Below are 21765 nucleotides of genomic sequence, written 5' to 3' on the forward strand. Positions count from 1 at the left end.
TTCCATCTTTTAGCATGCAAGATAGAATCTAACTATATCAAAGATTTTTGGTAATCTTAACATTATCTTTCCCAATATACAACCCAGACACAAACTCCTGACTGGCCAACCTTCCAATCAGCCATCTGAATCAACCTCAGATGGTTAAGAAAGGAACTTAGAATGAAAAAAAAAAAAATTCACCACTACAACCTATGAAATGTAAAACCTATGAATTACTTCATTTGAAAGGATACAGGCCAAGACGTCATAATTCAACGAAGTGAGGTATTTCAATGAATCTACTACAGGTGTTATCAAGTTATCATACTTCTGTATTTGTGACAAGATCTGGAAGATGGCAACAAAGAATAAAAGGCATTAACTAATCAAAAGAGAACTTTTACTGTGCTAACTAAATAATGGCTAGTCTTTTTTATTTTTCAAAAGAAAGAATACTTAAAATTAGTTTCCTTCCATTGTTTATTTATATAAAACCTACTAGTCTATCATTTCCTAAGAAAATATTTTCTTAGGCTACATTTTCCAATTAGGAAATACTTCCAGGACATCCAAACTTGAATTTTGGAATTATAGAGGCTAGACTGACATCAAATGTGTTTTAGAAATCACATTCTAAATATGAAAGTGTTACATGTGAATTGCAATGAAATGCTGTTCAAGTGTTTCTAAAAACTAAATCAACAAATAATGTATCTCTTTATTAATGTTTTTGTAACTCGAAATGTGATACATGAGACAATGTCAGAAAATCTGTTTATAGCAGCAGCATTGTCACATATTACTAGAAAAGTAGATCAATGTGTTAAGTATATAGCATACTAAATTTTATTTTTACCATACAATGGTTCATTTGCTAAAGAGTTCTCCCCTAAAACTATCATTTTTTAAGCTACATCATTCTATTTCCACTTGTGCTGATTTAAAGACAACAAAAAGAAAAATCCCTGAAAATAATATTAACCTCAAAACATACATAATCAAACAAAATGGTTGGATTGCTGTGGCTCAACTTCCCAATTTGTCTTCCAGAAGGCTTCACATTTTCCTTGGTTAGACGCCTACAAGAGGAGAAAAAGGTGGCAGGGATCATCTTAAGTAATTTCCCTTATAATGTTGGTAGCTTTGTTACATCATGAAAAAAAAAATTTATTTCCCATATATCCAAAATGGATCCATGTAAACAACCACCCTCATCGTATGCTTTACTGCAGGACTTGAGCTATTTTGATTATGCATTCTCCAAGAGGGTATTAAACTTTTGTATTAATGCTTAACATTTATAATATACACATTTTCATTTTATAGTAATAGTCTAATAAGCATTAAAACTCTTAACTGTACTCTGCTGCTGCTGCTGCTAAGTCGCTTCAGTCGTGTCCGACTCTGTGCAACCCCATAGACGGCAGCCCACTAGGCTCCCCCATCCCTGGGATTCTCCAGGCAAGAACACTGGAGTGGGTTGCCATTTCCTTCTCCAATGCATGAAAGTGAAAAGTGAAAGTGAAGTCACTCAGTCGTGTCCGACTCTTAGCGACCCCATGGACTGCAGCCTACCAGGCTCCTCTGTCCATGGGATTTTCCAGGCAAGAGTACTGGAGTGAGGTGCCATTGCCTTCTCCGTACTCTACAAGTACATAAAACTCTTCTTACAGAGAATAATTATTTCAGATTTAGAAGGGCTCACTATCAGTTTAGGGATTAAGATAACAAATTTGGTGTAATACATTGAAATACCTCATGTCATCTGTCTTAGTGACCCTAGAAGAGTCTGCACTTGATACAGGAAGTTCTCTGATTTTCATATTCAAAGTAATCAAGTCCTGAAAAATTTATTCTACTCTTTCCTTTCTCTTTAATTCACCCTCTACTAAGTATTCTTTTACTAACATTTTGGAAATTTATATCTATGAAATGCTTACAAATTCAAAACAATTATTACACAGGATCTTAAACTCTTCTGATAAGATTATTACATAATAAATCTAGAAACTTGAAAAAATAACAAGTGACAGCTTTCTAGAATGAAAATATAATGAAGCAAATAATGAATTTAGTTGACAGTTCAAGGAATGTGATCATTCTGGAAGTGACAAACTATAATTATCTTAAAAATCTTAAGACAAAACTGATCCATTAATCAAAATTATTATCAACAACTGCTTCCCTTTCCCATTCTCTATGCCCAGTTTCTTTTTTTCCCATAGAAAAGAATGACTCATCAGTTTTAAACTTTGGTTATACTCTGTTCTACTTTCAAGCTTACCACCACCTGCCCTTACTTCTAACCCTACTATTTCAGGTAGCCCTCCTACTTGACAAAAACAGCCCTTCTTTCCCATTTTTTTATTTCATTCCTTTCTGCTTCCTCCCTCCACCAAAAAAAAATTATAATAAAAGGAATATTCTCTTGATTATGTCTTCCCCTCAAGCAACTATGGTGCTTGGCATATGGAACACAATCAATGAGCATCTGCGGAATGAATTACTGGATGCCCTATAGAAAATTCATGTTTTAAACAGTAATCGAAACTGGTGAAATTCTCAAGTAATAAATTAATAATTTCATTCTCAACTTAAAAAATTCAATGAATACTAAAATCATATTGTTCAAGGCTAGTGTAACAGTTACAGCTAACAAAAAAATCCAAATACATGAAAAATTCTGCATATATTGTTCTGTGATAAACATTTGTATTAATTTACTTATTCATTAATCCATATTAATGTCTTCTATGATGGGCAGAGTGCTAATCACTAGAAATACAAGGATGAGTAACAGTTCCTGCTCTCAAGCTCAGTTCAGCTGGGGAGGTAGATTTAAAACCATTTAAAAAAAATTTTTATTCATAAACAATTAGAGCAACTTATAGAACATTACTTATTATATATTATCAATAGTATAAAAAGAGAGGGAATAATATATTGTATCTATTTTCATATACATAAAAATATCAAATGACAAATAAGAAACTAAACAGTGGCCACATTTTTTCCCTAGGGAGAACTGAGTGGACAGGGTGAGAGACTTTTTACTGTCTACTTTTTTATATTTACTAAAATCTAAAACATGTGAATGTATAAACTAGTAAAAAAAATTAGATAATTTTAAAAAGAAAAATAATCATAGCAATATACATAAGCAGTATGATAGTATTTATATGCATATTTAATAGTGGCGGCACAAATAAAGAACAATCGTTGGACTTCCCTGGTGGTCCAGTTGTTAAGAATCCGCCTGCCAATGCAGGGGACACGGTTCGATCCCTGCTCCGGGAAGATTCCACATGCCGAGGGGCAACTAAGCCCATGCACCACAACTACTGAGCCTGCACACCCTAGAGCCCGTGCTCTGCAACAAGAGAAGCCACTGCAATGAGAAGCCCGCGCACCACAACTAGAGAAAGCCCACACGCAGCAATAAAGACCCAGCGACCCAAAAATTAATTAATTAAATTTTTAAAAAATCAATTTTGCTTGGTGGTATATGCAATGGAAGGCTTCACAGAGGTGACACTGGAGCCCACCATCCAAGGGTGAGGTCACCAGGTGGAGAGAGGAAAAGAGGCAAGGGAAAATCTGTATGAACAAAAGAAAAAATATATGCAAAGAAAAAGGAGACCATAGCACATTCAGGGAAACATACGTGGGGCTCAGTACAGCTAGAGGTAAAACTGACAGGAAGTGAAGATGGAAATAGTGAGAGACAGATCATGGAGGTGCTCTTATATCACCATGCCATGAAATTTGACATATAACCTGCAGGCAATGGTTAGTCACCAAAGGATTTTGAAGAAAGAGAATAATACAAGGCACTATAATACTCCAGCTGAAAGAACTAAGTAAGCAGGGGTAGAGAGTGGAAGAGACAGATTCAATATTTAATATATCATTAAATAATCCATATAAAGCACTTAGTTCAGTGTCCATCACATATAGTAATGGCTTCATAAATGTTAGCTATTATTAAAGCTAGAAACCCTACTTGGGAAATTTTTAAAACTGGAACTCTTTTGGAAGGACCAGTTCTTATATCACCTCTTAACATGCCTTCCTTTCCTAACTTCCATGAGGTGGAATAATTCATTCTCTTCTCAATTGTCCCAGGGAACTTTATACATGCTGTGTAACAGCCATCTATTAAACCAGACTGTGGTTGTGCACACACTTGTTTCTCTAGTAGACTGCAACCTAGGATAGTATCACTAGGCAAAGAGAGTCTCACTGTATACTGTTCAATCTAGTTAAACTAGAGAATGCACTACTTCTAATTAGAATAACCATACCACTGCTCGAATGTAAAAGAAATGACAAAAAACAGCCTTACTGAAAGTCCTTGCAATACAGCAGTGTAATTAGTATCTAAACCAGTACTGATTTGAAGTATACAATTTTCATAATTAAACTTCAAACAGTTTACTAGGAATTAGGAATAACATCACTCATGTTTTTAGTGACAAAATAAAGCACACAAACTTAAAAAATGGAAATTTTTCAAAAGCTGAGTCCCTAAGGAGATAGTTCTGCATGATTCTACTAGATCTTCCAAAAAGGGGAAAAAAAACTGCTATAACTTTCAGTAGAAATTCCTAGAAGTTTGACTATCTTGTGTAAGCTGTTGGATGTAGTACTCAAATTGAGCAAAGGCCACAGTATGCTCTCCTTTAAAAAAAAAAATCCTATAATATAATGCATCCTATAAAGGACTTTTATAGAGTTTATAGCTATGCAAAATGACAACTACAAAGCTAACATTATAGTCAAAACAAGCTAAAAACCACAAAAACTGGTAGTCACTCTGTGGGAAGTATATAATCAGCTATACCATTAGTAAATACTCCTGGGCATCCTCAAAACTGAAATTCAGACAAGCTGGCTGAAAGAAAGTAAATCAGATCCAGATATTAAGAAGAAAAATAAATTAAAACTTACTTCATGATATATTTGGCTCTGTCTATTGTTTGAGCTTTAACTTTTACTAAAAGTGGATGACTGTTGTAAGTTTCATTCTTCCACTGGCCATACAGACGATATCTTTAAAAATGATGAGATGAAGAATTATGAAAAGTTAAACATTTCACGATTAGTGCACTAGAACTGTTTAACTAAAAATACAAAATATTATATATTTACCTATGCTGATATGGAAATGTTTTAAACATTCCCCATAGTTCCTCAGACATACAAGCATTGCAGTCCATCAAAGAAAGAGATGGAAGTAATACCTGGTCAGTAATGCTAAGCAAACAGCTAAGGATAACTTCCTAAGAAGAAGGGAAGAAAAATTATTTCAGTAAGAGCTGCATATTAATCCCTCCCCCCAAAACAAATTTATGTGAGCCTTGGAAAAATTGCCATTCTCTGATTTCATAATACACCATATCTAATTCCCTACATTATCACTGTACTTTTCACAATGTATTTGTGTTTCTCTATCTAAGAAAGCAAATGAGGTGAGGGAAGGAAAGGTGTAGCAAGAATGAGGGAATTTTTATCCCTTTTCCTTTTTTGAACAAGGTAATCCTCAAAAACAGGAGGCTGTCAATCTTAAAAGATACTTTGTATGATAAGCCAAAAGCTATATTCAACATGTACAAGTATAAAATAGTTATTCACATAGGTGATTAAAGCTTGTTCACAGTAAAATTCACAGTATGCTATACCTAGACAAACATTAGACACATTGGACTTTTCTAGCCTCTTACCGTTTTCTCTTTATCTTCTTGTTTGCTTCCATCAGACTGAAACTAAAATTTAAAAAAAAAACTATAAATAAAATGCAAAAAGATTAAGATTATGCTGTCACAACTTCATTTCTAATTCAAAAAACAATCAACTTGCATGTGGTTTTGAATTCTTTCCTAACTTGTTACACACATGTAGATTTTACATATAGCCATTATTACAAATTAACATTTTAAATTCTTATCTATATTTCTAACCTTCAAATAATTTGTAACATTCATGAATTTTAAAGGCCAGATTTATAAGCCAATTCTTTCCTCAACCTCACTATTACAAACCTACCACATCCTAAAACTGATCTGTATTTATTATAAAATTGTAGCAAGCTCAATTTGGTTATAATGCATTTACGATTCTCCTTCTAGACATTCTAGTTTTCTCCCTCAGAATTGGTAAAATCTAACGCAAAGCAATAACAACAAAAACTGAACTCAAAGAAAATGTAAAGCTACATTTTAATTCACCACTACGTAATCCCTCACCAAGAAATAAGCCCAAAAATATTACTAACATTGCTGACAAAGACCAAACCACTTCCTAATTTAAACAGACTTGAACAAAACGGCCTGGGTCATTATTTTATCAGTGATTTGCAGGTGGGCTGCTGAAGTGCCATGTCTGACAATGCTGTTTATTCATTCAAAATGAAATCATAACATTCATGTGTGAATATTCAGATGGAGTGTTGTGGGGAGTGTGCAAAGGCCAAAAGGACAGCTGAGGAACTGATACTCAACGACAATCTAGATTTCTGGAAAGGATTTAGCTCAATATTCAGTGTGAGAAGGGGGAAAGCAAATAAGCAGTTCACATACTTTACTGGTAGATAAGGATATTTTGTGCATATGTGTTTTCATGATTGAGTAATTTAATGGGTGTTACTACAGGGAAATCTAACTTCCATGCAGCATCTTCACATGAGACTAATTCAGGGACAGTCATATTACTTTGATGGGAAAACAATCAATCACATTTTTTTAATTGGCAGGGTAAAAAATATGGCTCCCTTTCACAGAAACAATTTAGTCATCAACATATATCCTGGTCAGCAAATAAGGAGTCCAGTTATGAAGAAGTGGCTTGGCAGAAAACAAACTAGACAGTTGCTTTTATTTTGTTGGGAGGAGGGGGGTAATCCTCATTGCATACTGGGTGTACCCTGGGAGGCAGAAATAAGGGTCTGTCATAATTGGAAGAATTAGGTTTAAAGGCAGTTAAGTTACTCTTTTCCTAGTATTAGTTCAGTATACTACAGTTCAGATGAACCTAAAAAAGCTACATGCAGTTTTCTCCATACAAATAAGATATTTTCCTAGTTATTAAGCTGTCCTAATTCCCTTACTAGATACTTTCATTAGTTTTTAATGTCTATGTATCAATTCTCTGGATTTCACAAACAGGAAAATTTGAAAGAGAGAAAGAAATATGGAAACCACAATGAAACTATCTAGAAGAACAGTAAGAAAATGTTTCTATCAAAGGCTAGTTATAATAAAGATGAACAAAAAAAAATCAAGATATACACACAGGTAAAAGTGATTTCCTTTACACATTCCACTTCCTTGACTGTTTCCTTTAGCTTAACTTAATATGCTTTTTAATTCAGAGCACATACAAAACTCTCCATTCCCACAAAAGAATACTAAAAGCTTTATTGAATGGTCAGGCAGAAGTGGGAGAAAGGATGGGGATGGACAAAAGATATTCATTCCTGCATTTGTTTACTATGTTCCAGGCACTGGGAATTCAAAGATGAACAGGAAAAAGTTTCTATCTTTGAGGAATTGACAAAGATACTTCTTATCTTTGAAGATCTCTTTAAGATAAAAAACTACGCTTACCAATATACTATTAGGAACTGAATTTTTAAGTCTGAATAAAATTGAGCACACACAATTATGTCTACACAGACCATCAGCTATAAATGACCCCAAGCAGGTTTCATTCTTGCCCTACAATGACAGAGTAGCTGTCAGGGCTGCATAACAGTACCGAGCACAACCCCCCACATACAAAAAAAAAATAGGTTCATCAAGAAGCAGCTTTCAGAGAGTTGAAAAATAAAGGTTGGGGAAAGTCGTAGATATAACTAGATCAATTACTTTTTTTATTACTAATGTACTATTTTTAGTACCTGTTACTCATGAATGTTTCAAATACTAAAGTAGTAGCATACTAGAGTATACTTTATCTCAGAAAAGTGAAAAAATGAAAAATACTTAAATTTAAGCCTAGGTTAGAATTCAAAGCTACATTTAAATAAATCATGGCATTACTTTCAATGTCCTTATTTTTCTTGTTCTTATTAGCTATCATTCACTGAGTACTATGTTCCATGGAATGGGCTAAAAACTTCAGATTTGTCTTAAAACTACTCTATGAGAAAACCTTTTTGATAGAGTCTATAGAAGACTCATCACAGTAACAAAATAGGAAAATATAACCTATAAATTAAAAGTAATGGGAACCTGAGTTTATCAAGCCTGGAGAAGAGATAACGCAATAGCCTTTCAGTGTTTTGTTTCAAAGTCTTTTTAACTTTCAATCAGAAATTCTTAAAGACTTTACAAAACATTTAGTTAGAAATAATCCCTTAACTTTGATACTACATCTTTTATGAAATCACAGGGTAGGATACTAAATGAAAAGTACTATCTTCCACCACATTTCTTTTTCAGTCAAGACAAACCTCTACTAAGATGCCAAAGAATGTCTAATATGGTCACCCACACACAGGATGACATAAGGGCTGGCTCAGTTTTTATCCCAGGGTAATTTTAAATGTTACCTCTCTTTTACACACTTTGAATTATCTTTTCTGAAACTAAACACTGAGGTTCAATTTCAGGAAACAGAGAGGAAGTTACAATAGTTAAATCAAGTGTTTGTATACTGCATGCATGTGGTCCACACTAAAAACTCTACTTTCTTTTCTTGTATAAAACAAATTTTTAAAAATTATACTGTTTGTACATAAGAGTCTCCATTTGCCTACTAATAGATTTAAATGTCTGCCTCTCCTTGTATGTTTACATACCCCTCCCAGGTAAAAAACATAACTAATGGGAAAAATTAAGATCCTATTTGTAATTTGTTACATAGTAATTTATTACTATGATTCTATACCTTGTTTAGAATTGCCATATGAAGATATTCAGTAATAGCTAAAATGACTTCAGTTCAAACCAATTATTATAGGGGATAATACAAATATAAACATTCTAACAGTTGTTCCCTGCTCAGACTCATTAAACAGCAAGGGTATTGTAGATTAAACTTATGCTCCAATTCTAGATTGCCAACGACAGCAGTGTCTGTGTCCATTTGGACAATAAGGATTATAATGAAAAGTTCTGATTGTTTTTAAGATAGTTTACAAAATTTGTTTCTATTTTAAAATGGACACACGTCCATAACTACCTTTAACAAGTTCATTAAAACCCAGCAACAAAAATGTCCTTTATTTGAAAAAAATTCTTTGATTATTTATAACAAATCAACAATGGGGGGGGGGGACATTTAATACTACAATGTAAAGAAGCTAAAAGCATTCCCATATAAAATCTGCTCCTGAGGGAAACGAAACTGCTACTTTAAAAGTGGCATCTTATATTTAGAGACAGAAATAGATTAAACAATATTAACACTTTTAAAAATTCATCAAAGATAGTGTAGCAATAGCTGACATAAGTGATAACTTATTATGATCTTAAAAATTCATGACAACTATTTTTAACTCTAAAATTGAATACCTAATTATTATAATCTAATTAATGTTTCAGTTCAGTTCACTTCAGTTGCTCAGTCGTGTCCAACTCTTTGTGACCCCATGAATTGCAGCACGCCAGGCCTCCCTGTCCATCACCAACTCCTAGAGTCCACCCAAACCTATGTCCATTGAGTTGGCGATGCCATCCAGCCATCTCATCCTCTGTTGTCCCCTCCTCCTCCTGCCCTCAATCTTTCCCAGTATCACGGTCTTTTCCAATGAGTCAGCTCTTCGCATCAGGTGGCCAAAGTATTGAGTTTCAGCTTCAACATCAGTCCTTCCAATGAACACCCAGGACTGATCTCCTTTAGGATGGACTGACTGGATCTCCTTGCAGTCCAAGGGACTCTCAAGAGTCTTCTCCAACACCACAGTTCAAAAGCATCAATTCTTCAGCGCTCAGCTATCTTTATAGTCCAACTCTCACATCCATACATGACTACTGGAAAAACCATAGCCTTGACTAGACTTTGTTGGCAAAGTAACGTCTCTGCTTCTTAATATGCTGTCTAGGTTGGTCATAACTTTTCTTCCAAGGAGTAAGCATCTTTTAATTTCATGGCTGCAATCACCATCTGCAGTGATTTTGGAGCCCAAAAAAATAAAGTCTGCCACTGTTTCCCCATCTATTTCCCATGAAGTGATGGGACAGGATGCCATGATCTTCGTTTTCTGAATGTTGAGCTTTAAGCCAACTTTCTCACTCTCCTCTTTCACTTTCATCAAGAGGCTCTTTAGTTCTTTGCTTTCTGCCATAAGGGTGGTGTCATCTTCATATCTGAGGTTACTGATATTTCTCCTGGCAATCTTGATTCCAGCTTGTGCTTCTTCCAGCCCAGCATTTCTCATGATATACTCTGCATAGAAGTTCAATAAGCAGAGTGACAATATACAGCCTTGACATACTCCTTTTCCTATTTGGAACCAGTCTGTTTTTCCATGTCCAGTTCTAACTGTTGCTTCCTGCACACAGGTTTCTTAAGAGGCAGGTCACATGGTCTGGTATTCCATTCTCTTGAAGAATTTTCCACTGTTTATTGTGATCCACACAGTCAAAGGCTCTGGCATAGTCAATAAAGCAGAAATAGATGTTTTTCTGGAACTCTCTTGCTTTTTTAATGATCTAGCGGATGTTGGCAATTTGATCTCTGGTTCCTCTGCCTTTTCTAAAACCAGCTTGAACATCTGGAAGTTCATGGTTCATGTATTGCTGAAGCCTGGCTTGGAGAATTTTGAGCAATACTTTACTAGCGTGTGAGATGACATATCTCATTTGATTCACACTGCAACCCCAGGAGCTAGACGACAAATATTATTACCACCCATCTCTGGCTTAGGAAAATGACTCTCCCTCCCCTAATAGCTAACAAAAAACAATAAATATCAAGTCAAGATTCTAAAGTAGCTGGTTCATAAACTAGAACCAGTTTAAGGATGAATGGTATTAAGGTACATTCTCCCCTAGTAACCCAAATCTTTATTATGAAAAATTCTAAGCTTACATAAAAGTTGAATCAATGTATGCTATCCATGAACATCTATATACCTCCTATGTATATTCAACAATTAACATTTGCCTTTTTTTCTCTTGACCAAAAAAGTTACAGACATGATCTCAAAAAACTTCAGTGTGCATCTCCTAAGAGTAAGGACATTCTTCCACATTACCACAATTATCATTATCACAACTATTCCTACTATCACCTACTGGGTTAGCCAAAAGGTTCATTTGGGTTTTTCCAGAACATCTCACTGAAAAACTGAAACAAACTTCTTGGCCAACCCAATAGTACCCAATCTGACCCTTTGGCTCTAGGTTTCTCTATAAACTTTATCTGTGAATCAATTTAGAGTACTTCGGAGAAGGAAATGGCAACCCACTCCAGTATTTTTGCCTGGAAAATCCCATGGACAGAGGAGTCTGGTAGGCTACAGTCCATGGGGTCGCAGAGTCAGACACGACTGAGCGACCTCACTTTCCTTTCCTTTGGCTTTTTTACCAAAGTCCAACATAAGAAACAGTCAAATAAAGAAACTAGTCAGACAACTGAATTAAGATGACAGAGTGAAGCATAAACAGAACTTCTCTCCCCCGATCCCTAATGCAATAAACAAAATATAGCTTACTTTTTTTATGTCCCCAAATCACCACCAACCAAGCAAGAAAAGAGCAAATTATGCTGTTAATTTCAAGGGCATGCAAACACACACACACACACACACACACACACACAGATTCTAAACTACAGACAGTATGGCATGGTGCCTGCCATTAACCCAATCCCCAGAAATAGTACTGAGCAAGGAAGGTAAGTAAATAAAATCCTTTAGGGAACAAGACCTACAAGGTAAGTAAGTAGCCTGAGGAAAATCCCTTCTGAGTAGCAGCACAGCAGGACTCTGGCTGCTAAGGCTTCCTGTCTCTCAAAGGAACTGGGCTCAGACTGGGGAATCAAAGTCCAAGGGAGCTAGATACCCATTTGGCTGGGCATGCCTAGTATACGATGTGTAATCTATCTCAGAAGACAAAACAGAGATCCCCTAAATGATGGCTGTACTCAGCCTCATGGAGCTCATTCACTCCCTATTCCAGACTACAGAGAAGTTGCTCAGTCATGTCACTCTTTGTGACCCCATGGACTGTAGCCAGCCAGGCTCCTCTATCCATGGGGATTCTCTGGGCAAGAATACTGGAGTGGGTTGTCATACCCTCCTCTAGGGGTTCTTCTCAACCCAGGGATCAAACCCAGGTCTCCCGCATTGCAGGCAGATTCTTTACTGTCTGAGCCACCAGGGAAGCCCAAGAATACTGGACTGGGTAGCCTATCAGTTCTCCAGGGGAAATTCCTGACCCAGGAATCGAACCAGGATCTCCTGCATTGCAGGTGGATTCTTTTCCAGCTAAGCTACCTGGGAAGCCCCATATTCCCCCTTTAGAAGGAACCTTAAAAAAAGAAAAAAAATGATTAAATTTTGAGCTAGGCAACCAAAGTCTTTTAAACTTATATATAAACACACAATGATTTGTTATAGTGAACTATTTTTAGGGTAAAAAAATGAACCAAAATGCTAAGTCAGATCATTAGAAAGATGCACTTTTACTACCACAACCTTAGAAATGAGAGAAGATAGATTTCTTTCCACACTGGGATCAAAATAAACTTTTTCACCTTCCCTTCTGCCTTTCTACCTTTGCAAAAATAGAGACTGGAGTTAGGGGCAGGCACCAGGCACAACTGTGATAGAATAAAGACAAACGAGGGCTACAATGGAGATGGCGGAGTGGAAGACTTTTAGGACCTGTGTATCTTAACAATATTGTATCTGTATATGTTTATACATATGTCTACATATGGGACTTCCAAAAGTTTGATGTTTGGGCTCCTGCTTACAAGTTTATGATACTCATAGCCAGAGAAAGAATTTCAAAACAAGAGATCTGAACATTAAGATTTTCAGTGAAAAAGAATAACATTAGTGGGTGAAAGTAAGATGAGAAAGAGGCTGTCTACATTGTCTCAAAGCATCTCCCCACAGGATACATATTAACAACAAAGGGAAAAAAAGTAACTATACACTGGAGAAACCTGGCAGCAATCACCTTAACGAAGTGATTAATGCTAACATCACCAGTAATGGGACAAATTGACTTTACATGCTTCTCAATATTACACACTGGGAAAGCACAACCCGTGTTCTTTGAACAAGCACTAGTTAACATGACTCATCCTTTTCAGACTATAAGGATCAAGATAATGAAACACTGTTTTAGTTCTTTTATATGAATATATGCTATATAATAAATATCATGTATAGTAATGAACTACTTAGCAGATTTCTTTAGCATACCTTTATAAAATATAAATTTGTTAACATTAAAAAAAATTATCTACCAGCTAAGTATCTAAAGCCAAATGAAATAGGTGTCAAGTGATTAATACACAAGAGTTGTTAATTTTCTATCCAGTTACTGTTGTCAAAAATTAAAAATTAGGTGCAATCACCAAACACTGGAGAAAACCACATTTATGCTTGTAACAATTTCCAGATTTCTAGAGTCTTTTGGTTACACTACTTTACAACTGAAAAGAAATTACGCATTCTTTAAGACCCTGGTTACGCAAAGACCTCTTAGAACACAAAGCACAAACTATAAAAGAGAAGTGCTATTAAATTGGAATTAATCAAAATTTTAAATTTTTGCTTTACAAAAGACAGTAAACAAAATGACAAGGCAAATCAGACTGAGAATAAAAGACAACTGAATTTAAAATGGGCAAGAGATTTGAATAGACATTTCAATAAAAGTGATTACAAATGGCAAGTACGAACATGAGAAGATGCTCAACATCACTGATCATCAGTGAAACATAAATTACAACACAAAAGATAGCACTACACACCCATTAGAATGACTAATATTTAAAAGACTGACAATACCAAATGTTGATAAGGATGTGGGGCATTAGGAAGTCATATACAATGTTCCCAGGAGTGCAAAATGGTACACACGTGTTGAAAAAGTTTGACAAAAAGTTAAACATACACTTACCATATGGCCCAGCAATCCCAATCCTGGGGAAACAAAAACATACACTCCCCCCCGAAAAAAGACCATAGAAGAATATCCATAGCAGCTTTATTTACAATAGCTCCTAATTAGAAACAACTCAATGCCCATCAACTGGCAAACAAATAAACTCTCTTATGTGCATATAATGAAATGTTACACAGCAATAAAGAACTACTGACACATACAACTGAGATGAATCTCAAAAGCACTAAGTGGAAGAAACCAGACAGAAAAGAGTACATTCTATACAATTCCATTTATGTCAAACTCTAGAAAAAGCAAAAACATAGTGACAGAAAGCCTACCAGCGGTTGTCAGGAACCAGCAATGAAGGGAGGGAATGATGGCAAAGGAGCAAGAGGAACTTGCTGGGATGATGAAAATATCCTATATCATGATTGTGGTGGTAGACATACAACTATATACATCTGTCAAAATTCATCAAATTGCATACTTAAAGTTGGTGAAATTTACTGTATGTAAATTATAACTCAAAACTAACTTTAAAAAAGAATAATAAGCCAAGACACAGAAGCAACCTAAGTGTTCATCAAGAACGAATGAAGAAAAATATGTGGGGTCTGTGTATCTATGTACACACACACACACACACACACACACACACACACGCGTGCGCAATGGAATATTACTCAGCCATAAAAAAGAATGAAACAATGCCATCTGCCACAAAATGGATGGACCTTGGGATTATCATACGAAGTGAAGTAAGTCAGACAGAGGAAGACAAATATATATCACTTTTATGAGGAATCTGAAAAGATGATATAAATGAACTTATTTTCAAAACAGAAATAGACTCACAGACAGAATAAATTGGGAGCAAAGGATGAACAGATGCACACTACCATATATAAAATAGATAAGGATTTACTGTATCTCACAGGGAACTATATTCAGTGTATTTTTAATAAACTATAATGGGAAAGAACCAAAAAAATGGCATAAAGATATATACATACATATGTATAGCCAAACCACTTTGCTATATATCTGAAACTAATATAATATTGTATACCAACTCTATATCAATAAAATAATAAGTTTCCCTTGGAGTAGTGATTAGGAGAGCATCTAAGGAAAACTCTCAAGTGTTAGCACTGTTCTATCTCTTGATCTAAGTGGTAGACACATGGCTATTTAGTTTGGAAAAAGCCACTGAGCTATATAATTATGGTTTGTGTGCTTTCTGTATCATGTTTTACTTCAATAAAAAGTTTACTAAAAAAAAAAAAAATGGATCCTGAACAGTCTGAAGTCTGAGGCTAAAGGGACTTCACACAAATAATGGCAATGATTCAAAACTGCAGCCAATAAAATAAATGAGCAGAATAAAAGCAAGAGGAAAGAATGTTCAAATAACCACAATTATAAGAGGATTCAAAAAGCAATCACATGTCCAAACCATATTTTTCTACCTGGAGGGCTTGACTGGATTTAAGTTTTTATATATAAATGGTTGGGACACAATTGACTTTGTCCAAATCTTACTCAGCATAACATTTTCTTAAGTTTACTTTCTTTGTATTTCTAGAGATACATATAACACAAATATACTCAGAACATTTTCATTCTATAATTTAGCTTTCTGCTCTAAAGAAAAAAAACTTACTAACCTCCTTCATAAATGACTTGCCTATCCGCACCACTTTTGCAAATAAAATGGGATCGTGAGAAAGGTGGGGACCAAGGTAACAGAACATATTGAAGACGTCTCTCCTCAAATCTTCAAAGCTCTCTGCTTGTTTTGGTGCTCTCTTATTTTGCAAAGCACTAACAGGTGAGCCTTTAGCACCTTTAGGAACGCCAACTCTACAAAAAGAAGAAAAATGTATATATACTATGCAATGCTCCATTTTAAGTTAACACAGTCATATTATAAAACTTTTCTTACTCATATTTGCTTCTTCTATTTCATTTGTGCTTAACTTCATTATACCACATAATTTAACTGGTAGAAGAAAACAAAAACAATACTCATTTGAAAAAACTCAGAGCTTAGGAGACCGTTTCAAATTAACTGCATAAGAAAAGGAAATCAGAGTAATGTAGGTTCCATGTAACAGGTAACATATTCATACATCACATGAACTTGGTTTTTAATTAAATTTGGTCAATATCAGGAATTTGGATATGGGAATGGGGAACAAGGGATGGACCTCAGAGACACAAAGATGAAAGAGAAAAATATGGAGATAACATTAAACACTTCTCAACCTGACTTCCACTACCTAGACTGAGTGTGAGGTAGGTGAGCAGCATAATGAAAGAGGGTATGTCACACTAAAAAGGACAACATGCCCAGAGTTCTCACCTGCTGAGCAGGTGTTCCGCTGTGGAGTCACAGGGGTCACTCTCTGAAGAAGAGCCTTCATGGTCCACAGCCCACGTGGCACTGAAGGCAGCAGCCAGCAGCTATGCACGAGTCACAAAGCTGGGGCTTTTGAGGCAGGCTCTGATTTGTGGGGCTGAAGCCAGCACTGCTGCCAGTACTGCTCCTAAGTATCCTACAAGTAGGTTGAGGGCTAGAGGACTGGTTGACACAGTAACCAGGGATGATGAGAGAGGCTGCACTAGCAATTTCCAGAAGAGCAGCCTATATGCCAGAAGAGACAAGGCAAGCAGAGTGGCACAGACCTCACTCAGAGCCACTCAACCCAAGACAGAGGAAAATTACACTAGGTAAAAACTTTAGGAATTCTCTCCTCCCCAAGAGAGAAGGAAAAGTCAAAAACAGAAGAATGGAGTTTTCACTCTCAGCGGAGCAAATCCTACCTAGAAATCTAACATGTAGCTTTTAGACAACACTGCAGCACAAATTCTGCAATGCCTGGTGTAGGTGATGGGAGACAAGTCACTGATTAATACCTGCCAGAAGGATATGCTCTGTGAACATCTCTTATATTCTGATAAAACAATTTAAAATATATGCTTGATTGAATTAAAATATATGCTTGATTGAAGGAGACAAGGTAAATATGCAGATTTTATTTTGTAGTCCTAAACTCTTTCTACCTCAATTAGTAAACCATATGGTAACATACCTTCGATAGAGAGGCTCAATAGTTATATGAATCAGCTTGCAAATTGCAAGGGCTATTAGTTTATGTGAAGCTGCATAGTATGGAGGCATCTGATCCATAATGCTCTGTGCATGCTGCCAATCACCAATCTTTAACAAGGCTTCCAACAAACCAAGTTTTTGGTTGTCAGGTGGCTAAAATGGAACAATTATAGCAAAGATACTCAGAATACAGATACCAATAAATCTTTAAATAAAAAACTAAGCCAAATAACACAATGTATGTCAACAACAGTTGCCATTCATGGCAAATTCAACAGTATTTTCTTGAAAGCACAATCAAGTTTTTTAGTGACTGAAAAAAGAAATAACAGGATCTGCTTTTTCATTTAGCAGACAAAACACGACAGTTTACAGACTTAGAATTAAATTCAGTTCTACTTAAGGTTCTATTGTGCCACAGGAAACTAGAATTCATCTTTGAGAATCCCTTCAGGACTTAAGAGACACTATACACAGAGCACAAATATAGTCAATACATGTGTGATATTATCTAGAATACATTCTGAAATTTATATAGGAAAAAACATGACAGCCTCATTTGGGAGGTACCAAAACCATGTTTGCAAATTAGTATTCCACAAACTAGGTTTCATCACAATCAAAATTAAGAAATTATTCTTCCACAAGTTGATTAACCATCACAAGTTGAATTTCATAATTTTAAATCCAGAAGACAACATTTATCAGAATAAATTATATACCTTCTCCACTTTCTCCTCTTCTTTTTCCTTTTCTTTCTCTCGCTCGTCAATTTTATCAGAAGACAATACAACCATTGTAAGTTTCCTAACGATCTGCTTAGCTTCTACTATTTCTCGTTTGTGTTCATCCATAATGCAATTATCAGCTGGAAGAAGCTAAAAATAATTCATTAAAATTTCATAAGTTAGCTAATACTATTTGCATATATAAAAAGCAAACACTACTCTTAATTGATAAAACTGTACATAAGAAGTCTGGTCTATTTATGATCATAATTTCCCTTTGAAATAGGTCTCCCCCTTATTTTCATATTAACCTGACAGGGTTAAATACCTGAATGTTGTACAATTTTAAACTCAGGTAGCAATTCAAAGTTTCATCTCTTCTGTTAGAGGTCCTAAATTAATATTATACTACAACAGTAGTGCCTACCATTGCATTTGTTAGTTTATCCAAGAAAATGTGTACCTGTTCAATTAAAAATGTCAGAGATTTCCCCTTTAAAGGCCAAACTCCAAATTAAATAAAATACTATATACAGATCCAATTTGGGAGGGGTAAACTATTGATTTACATAATGGGGCAAATTTGATTCCTCTAAATGAAAAATCTCAAGCCAAAAAATTATGAACAGCTTGACATCTCACTTTTCATTTTCTGGACACCTATTGGCCTTAAGTCACAAACTAGTTTCTAGTTTATTACAAAAGGAAAAGTATCATGTGGATAGTTGGCCCTCCATTATGAAAAAAAGGATCAAGTATCTCAAGTATAGCCATCTTGTATGAGTAGAAGATGGTTAATATGGACAGTTCATAAACAGACACATATCCAACAAACCATTATTGAGTCATTTTTGCTAGGCACTATGGTGATAGCTCACCATTCCTGCCCCTAGAAATGCAAAATCTATTTCAATAGATAAATCTAACACAAACTAAAAAATCAGTAAATAATAAAAGGAGACACAGTGAGGGGCTTCCCAGGTGGAGGAGTGGTAAAGAATCTGCCTGCCAATGCAGGAGACACAAGAAATGCAGGTTCAATCCCTGGGTCAGGAAGATCCCCTGGAGTAGGAAATGGTAACCCTCTCCAGTATCCTTGCCAGGAAAATCCCATGGCCAGAGGAGCCTGGTGGGCTATAGTCCATGGAGCCACAAAGAGTTGGACACGACTGAGCACATGCACAAGGAGACACAGTGAAATATTAAACTACATACTACAGACTTTATCCCATCAGTCAAAAAAGGGGAGTGGAAGAAAACTCATTATGGACTGGTGCAAGGAGGTAAGCCAGACTTTTTCTCATTCCTTATTCTCTCCACTGCCAATCAAACCCATTTTTATTGCTCTATTTATATACCTATCATATCTACCACAGATTCTCATCTTTTACCTAGTCTACTTCAATTGCCTCTGAAATCTCCCATTACAGTGGATTAACTCTAAGTTTTTAATTATAGTTCTCTCCATTTCTAGTCTTGTGTATTTTGAAAATATGGTATTAGGTATATATAAAAGTTACAATGATTATATCTTTCTAGTACAAACAAGTTTATTATTATAAAGTGATTCTCTGTTCTGTCTGACAAGAATAATTTCCCTGGTATATTTTCCCACCCTTTTACTTTCAACCTTTCTTTGCCCTTAGGTTTTAGAAGTCTCATGTAAACAATAAACTGGTTTTTAATCTCATCTGAAAATCCCTGTCACTTTAACAGGAATACTTTTAAACTCTGCTTATATTTATAATTAAGCTGAAAAATATCAGTAATAAATCTATCATCATTTTTGTACTTTCCATTTGTTCTGCGAGTGTACATTTGCCTGTATAAACTCATACCTATGTCTTCAGATTCTTCTTTTTCTGACCAGTTTTTCATGTTTTCAGTTTGTACATCCTTGTCTACACTAAATCTTGAATGGCTGTCTACTATCAACAAGAAAAAAATCCAAACTCCTTACCATGGCCCTTAACAGCCCTTCACAGTTTGGCCTCCAGTCTACTTCTCCATCCTCATTTCCCCTATATATCATCCTAGGCTCCAACCACTCTGAGCTTCTCAGTGTTCCCCTAAGGGGATAATGAAATCTTTTCAAACCTCTTGCCTTTATATTCAGTTAATTCTACCTACAATGCTTTCTACCTATTTAAGCCTAGCCAACACCTACTCATCTATCAAGTTCCCAGGTGAACGTCAGTAGTTTGGAGAAGCCTTTCAAAATCTCCCAATGACAGAGATGGTCACTACCTATTTTGAGCCCTCATAGCACTATGTGACTATTTCCAATAAAGTACTTATAGAATGCAAAATGTTTTCTCCCTTGCTAGACTATGACTGCTTCCAAGAGACTGATCAAATTTCATTCAGCTCTGTAACCATAATATGTAATGACAGGCAAGGAAGTTAGAAGTTAGAAAGTTAGAAGTGAAGTGCCTTCACTTCAAAGGCAGTGAAGATGATGTCAGTTTTGAACAGTTCATAGATATCCTAATGCACAACCTAATAAAACAAGAAATTCTGTACTACAAACCTAGTGTTTTCAAACTGACAGGCTAAGCTATTGCTAAACTAGAGGTCATCTATTACAACCACATACACATTCCTCTAGATCCTGCAATAAAAGCAAAATATTAGTCATCTATTATCCAGCAGTAAAAACACCAGAGAAGCTATCTTTTAACAGTACATGAAAAGTTCCAAATTCATCCTGAACCCTCAAAATTAACATTTAGGGGAAAAGGAAAAACTATTTAGGCGATCCTATATTTCCCATAATCCATGTATAATATAGAAGTCTAAAACCACATTAATTAGAACTTGGCCTCTCTCTCCATATGTCATGGAGACATATGTCAAAGCATATGTCATATGCTTTGACGACAATTAACTTCATAGTCAACCTTGAAAACTGCAGCAGTGACAAAAGGTATTTTATTTCCATGGTTCCAATAAACTAAATTCATTCACTTTATAAAGCAAACACAAAGCAATAACATAATAGGGCTTCAAAAATTAAGACTTGAGAGTCTAGAACCAATCCTGGAGTGCTATATGGCTGCCTCCTCCTCTTCCCCACCCCTGGGATGAATAACCAAATATTCTTAGCAACCCACTTAACTTACATGTACATAAAGATCATCTAAATCAATAAGGTTAAATTGTAGAAGTACTGCTGCAACTCTGTATAAAGATGAAGGAGTCTCTCCATTTGGTTCCTTGAAAAACAAAAGAAAAGTTTCTATTTAGTGCAAAAAGAACAACTAAAATCCATCTTTTTAATCTACCAATAATTAAGAACAATTAGACCAAACAAATCTAGGGCAACAATAAGCTTCATTGCTCTTCCTGACCATGAATAACATTTGAATTCAGGACAAATATAATCATGCGAGTATCTCTTTTCACATAGGTACAACTGACGAACACAAGAAAAAAGTTTCAAAAATGGACACATGCTAATATATGAATAAAATCTGAAACTTGAACATAGTGAGATTTTATACTGCATAATACTTAGTTTGGGTTTCTGTTTATATGCATGTTTTCTTAACTTGCTTTCTCAAGTACTTCTCAGTGGAATTGCAGATAGACAAGACTGACAAATTTGGAAGTGTGGAACCATCTGTGTCTGCTTTATACTTTTCTCCCTGTTCTTTTATTTCTTGGTTTCTGTGCTAAGTATATCTGCTTGTCAGCTGACTTCCCCTTCAAAACAGTTGTCTGTACTTCTTCCCTGGTAGCTCAGACAGTAAAGAATCTTACAATAATGCAGGAGACCTAGGTTTCATTCCTGGGCCGAGAAGAGCCCCTGGAGGAGAAAATGACAATCCACTCTGGTATTCTTGCCTGGAGAATCCCATGGACAGAG

The 21765-nt window shown here is 35.5% G+C and overlaps 1 protein-coding gene across 11 annotated transcripts in view; it reads right to left on the reverse strand.

The window, feature by feature from the left end:
- The window catches only part of THOC2 (THO complex 2), a 115708-nt gene that overhangs the window by 34735 nt on the left and 59208 nt on the right, over positions 1–21765 (reverse strand). For 7 of the 11 annotated variants that reach the window (XM_018044133.1, XM_018044127.1, XM_018044131.1 and 4 more), the window contains exons 9-17: positions 21020–21112; positions 17892–18047; positions 17150–17322; positions 15722–15917; positions 5706–5747; positions 5134–5264; positions 4933–5034; positions 965–1061; positions 237–330 (exon numbers count right to left, since the gene is read on the reverse strand). In XM_018044133.1, coding sequence (XP_017899622.1) covers positions 237–330; positions 965–1061; positions 4933–5034; positions 5134–5264; positions 5706–5747; positions 15722–15917; positions 17150–17322; positions 17892–18047; positions 21020–21112 — 1084 coding nt within the window. The remainder of the gene's footprint in view (positions 1–236; positions 331–964; positions 1062–4932; positions 5035–5133; positions 5265–5705; positions 5748–15721; positions 15918–17149; positions 17323–17891; positions 18048–21019; positions 21113–21765) is intronic. The other 4 variants (XM_018044134.1, XM_005709382.3, XM_018044129.1 and 1 more) reach the window with 1 other exon arrangement.

The sequence above is a fragment of the Capra hircus genome (assembly GCF_001704415.2).
Source record: "Capra hircus breed San Clemente chromosome X unlocalized genomic scaffold, ASM170441v1, whole genome shotgun sequence".
Lineage (NCBI taxonomy): Eukaryota > Metazoa > Chordata > Mammalia > Artiodactyla > Bovidae > Capra > Capra hircus.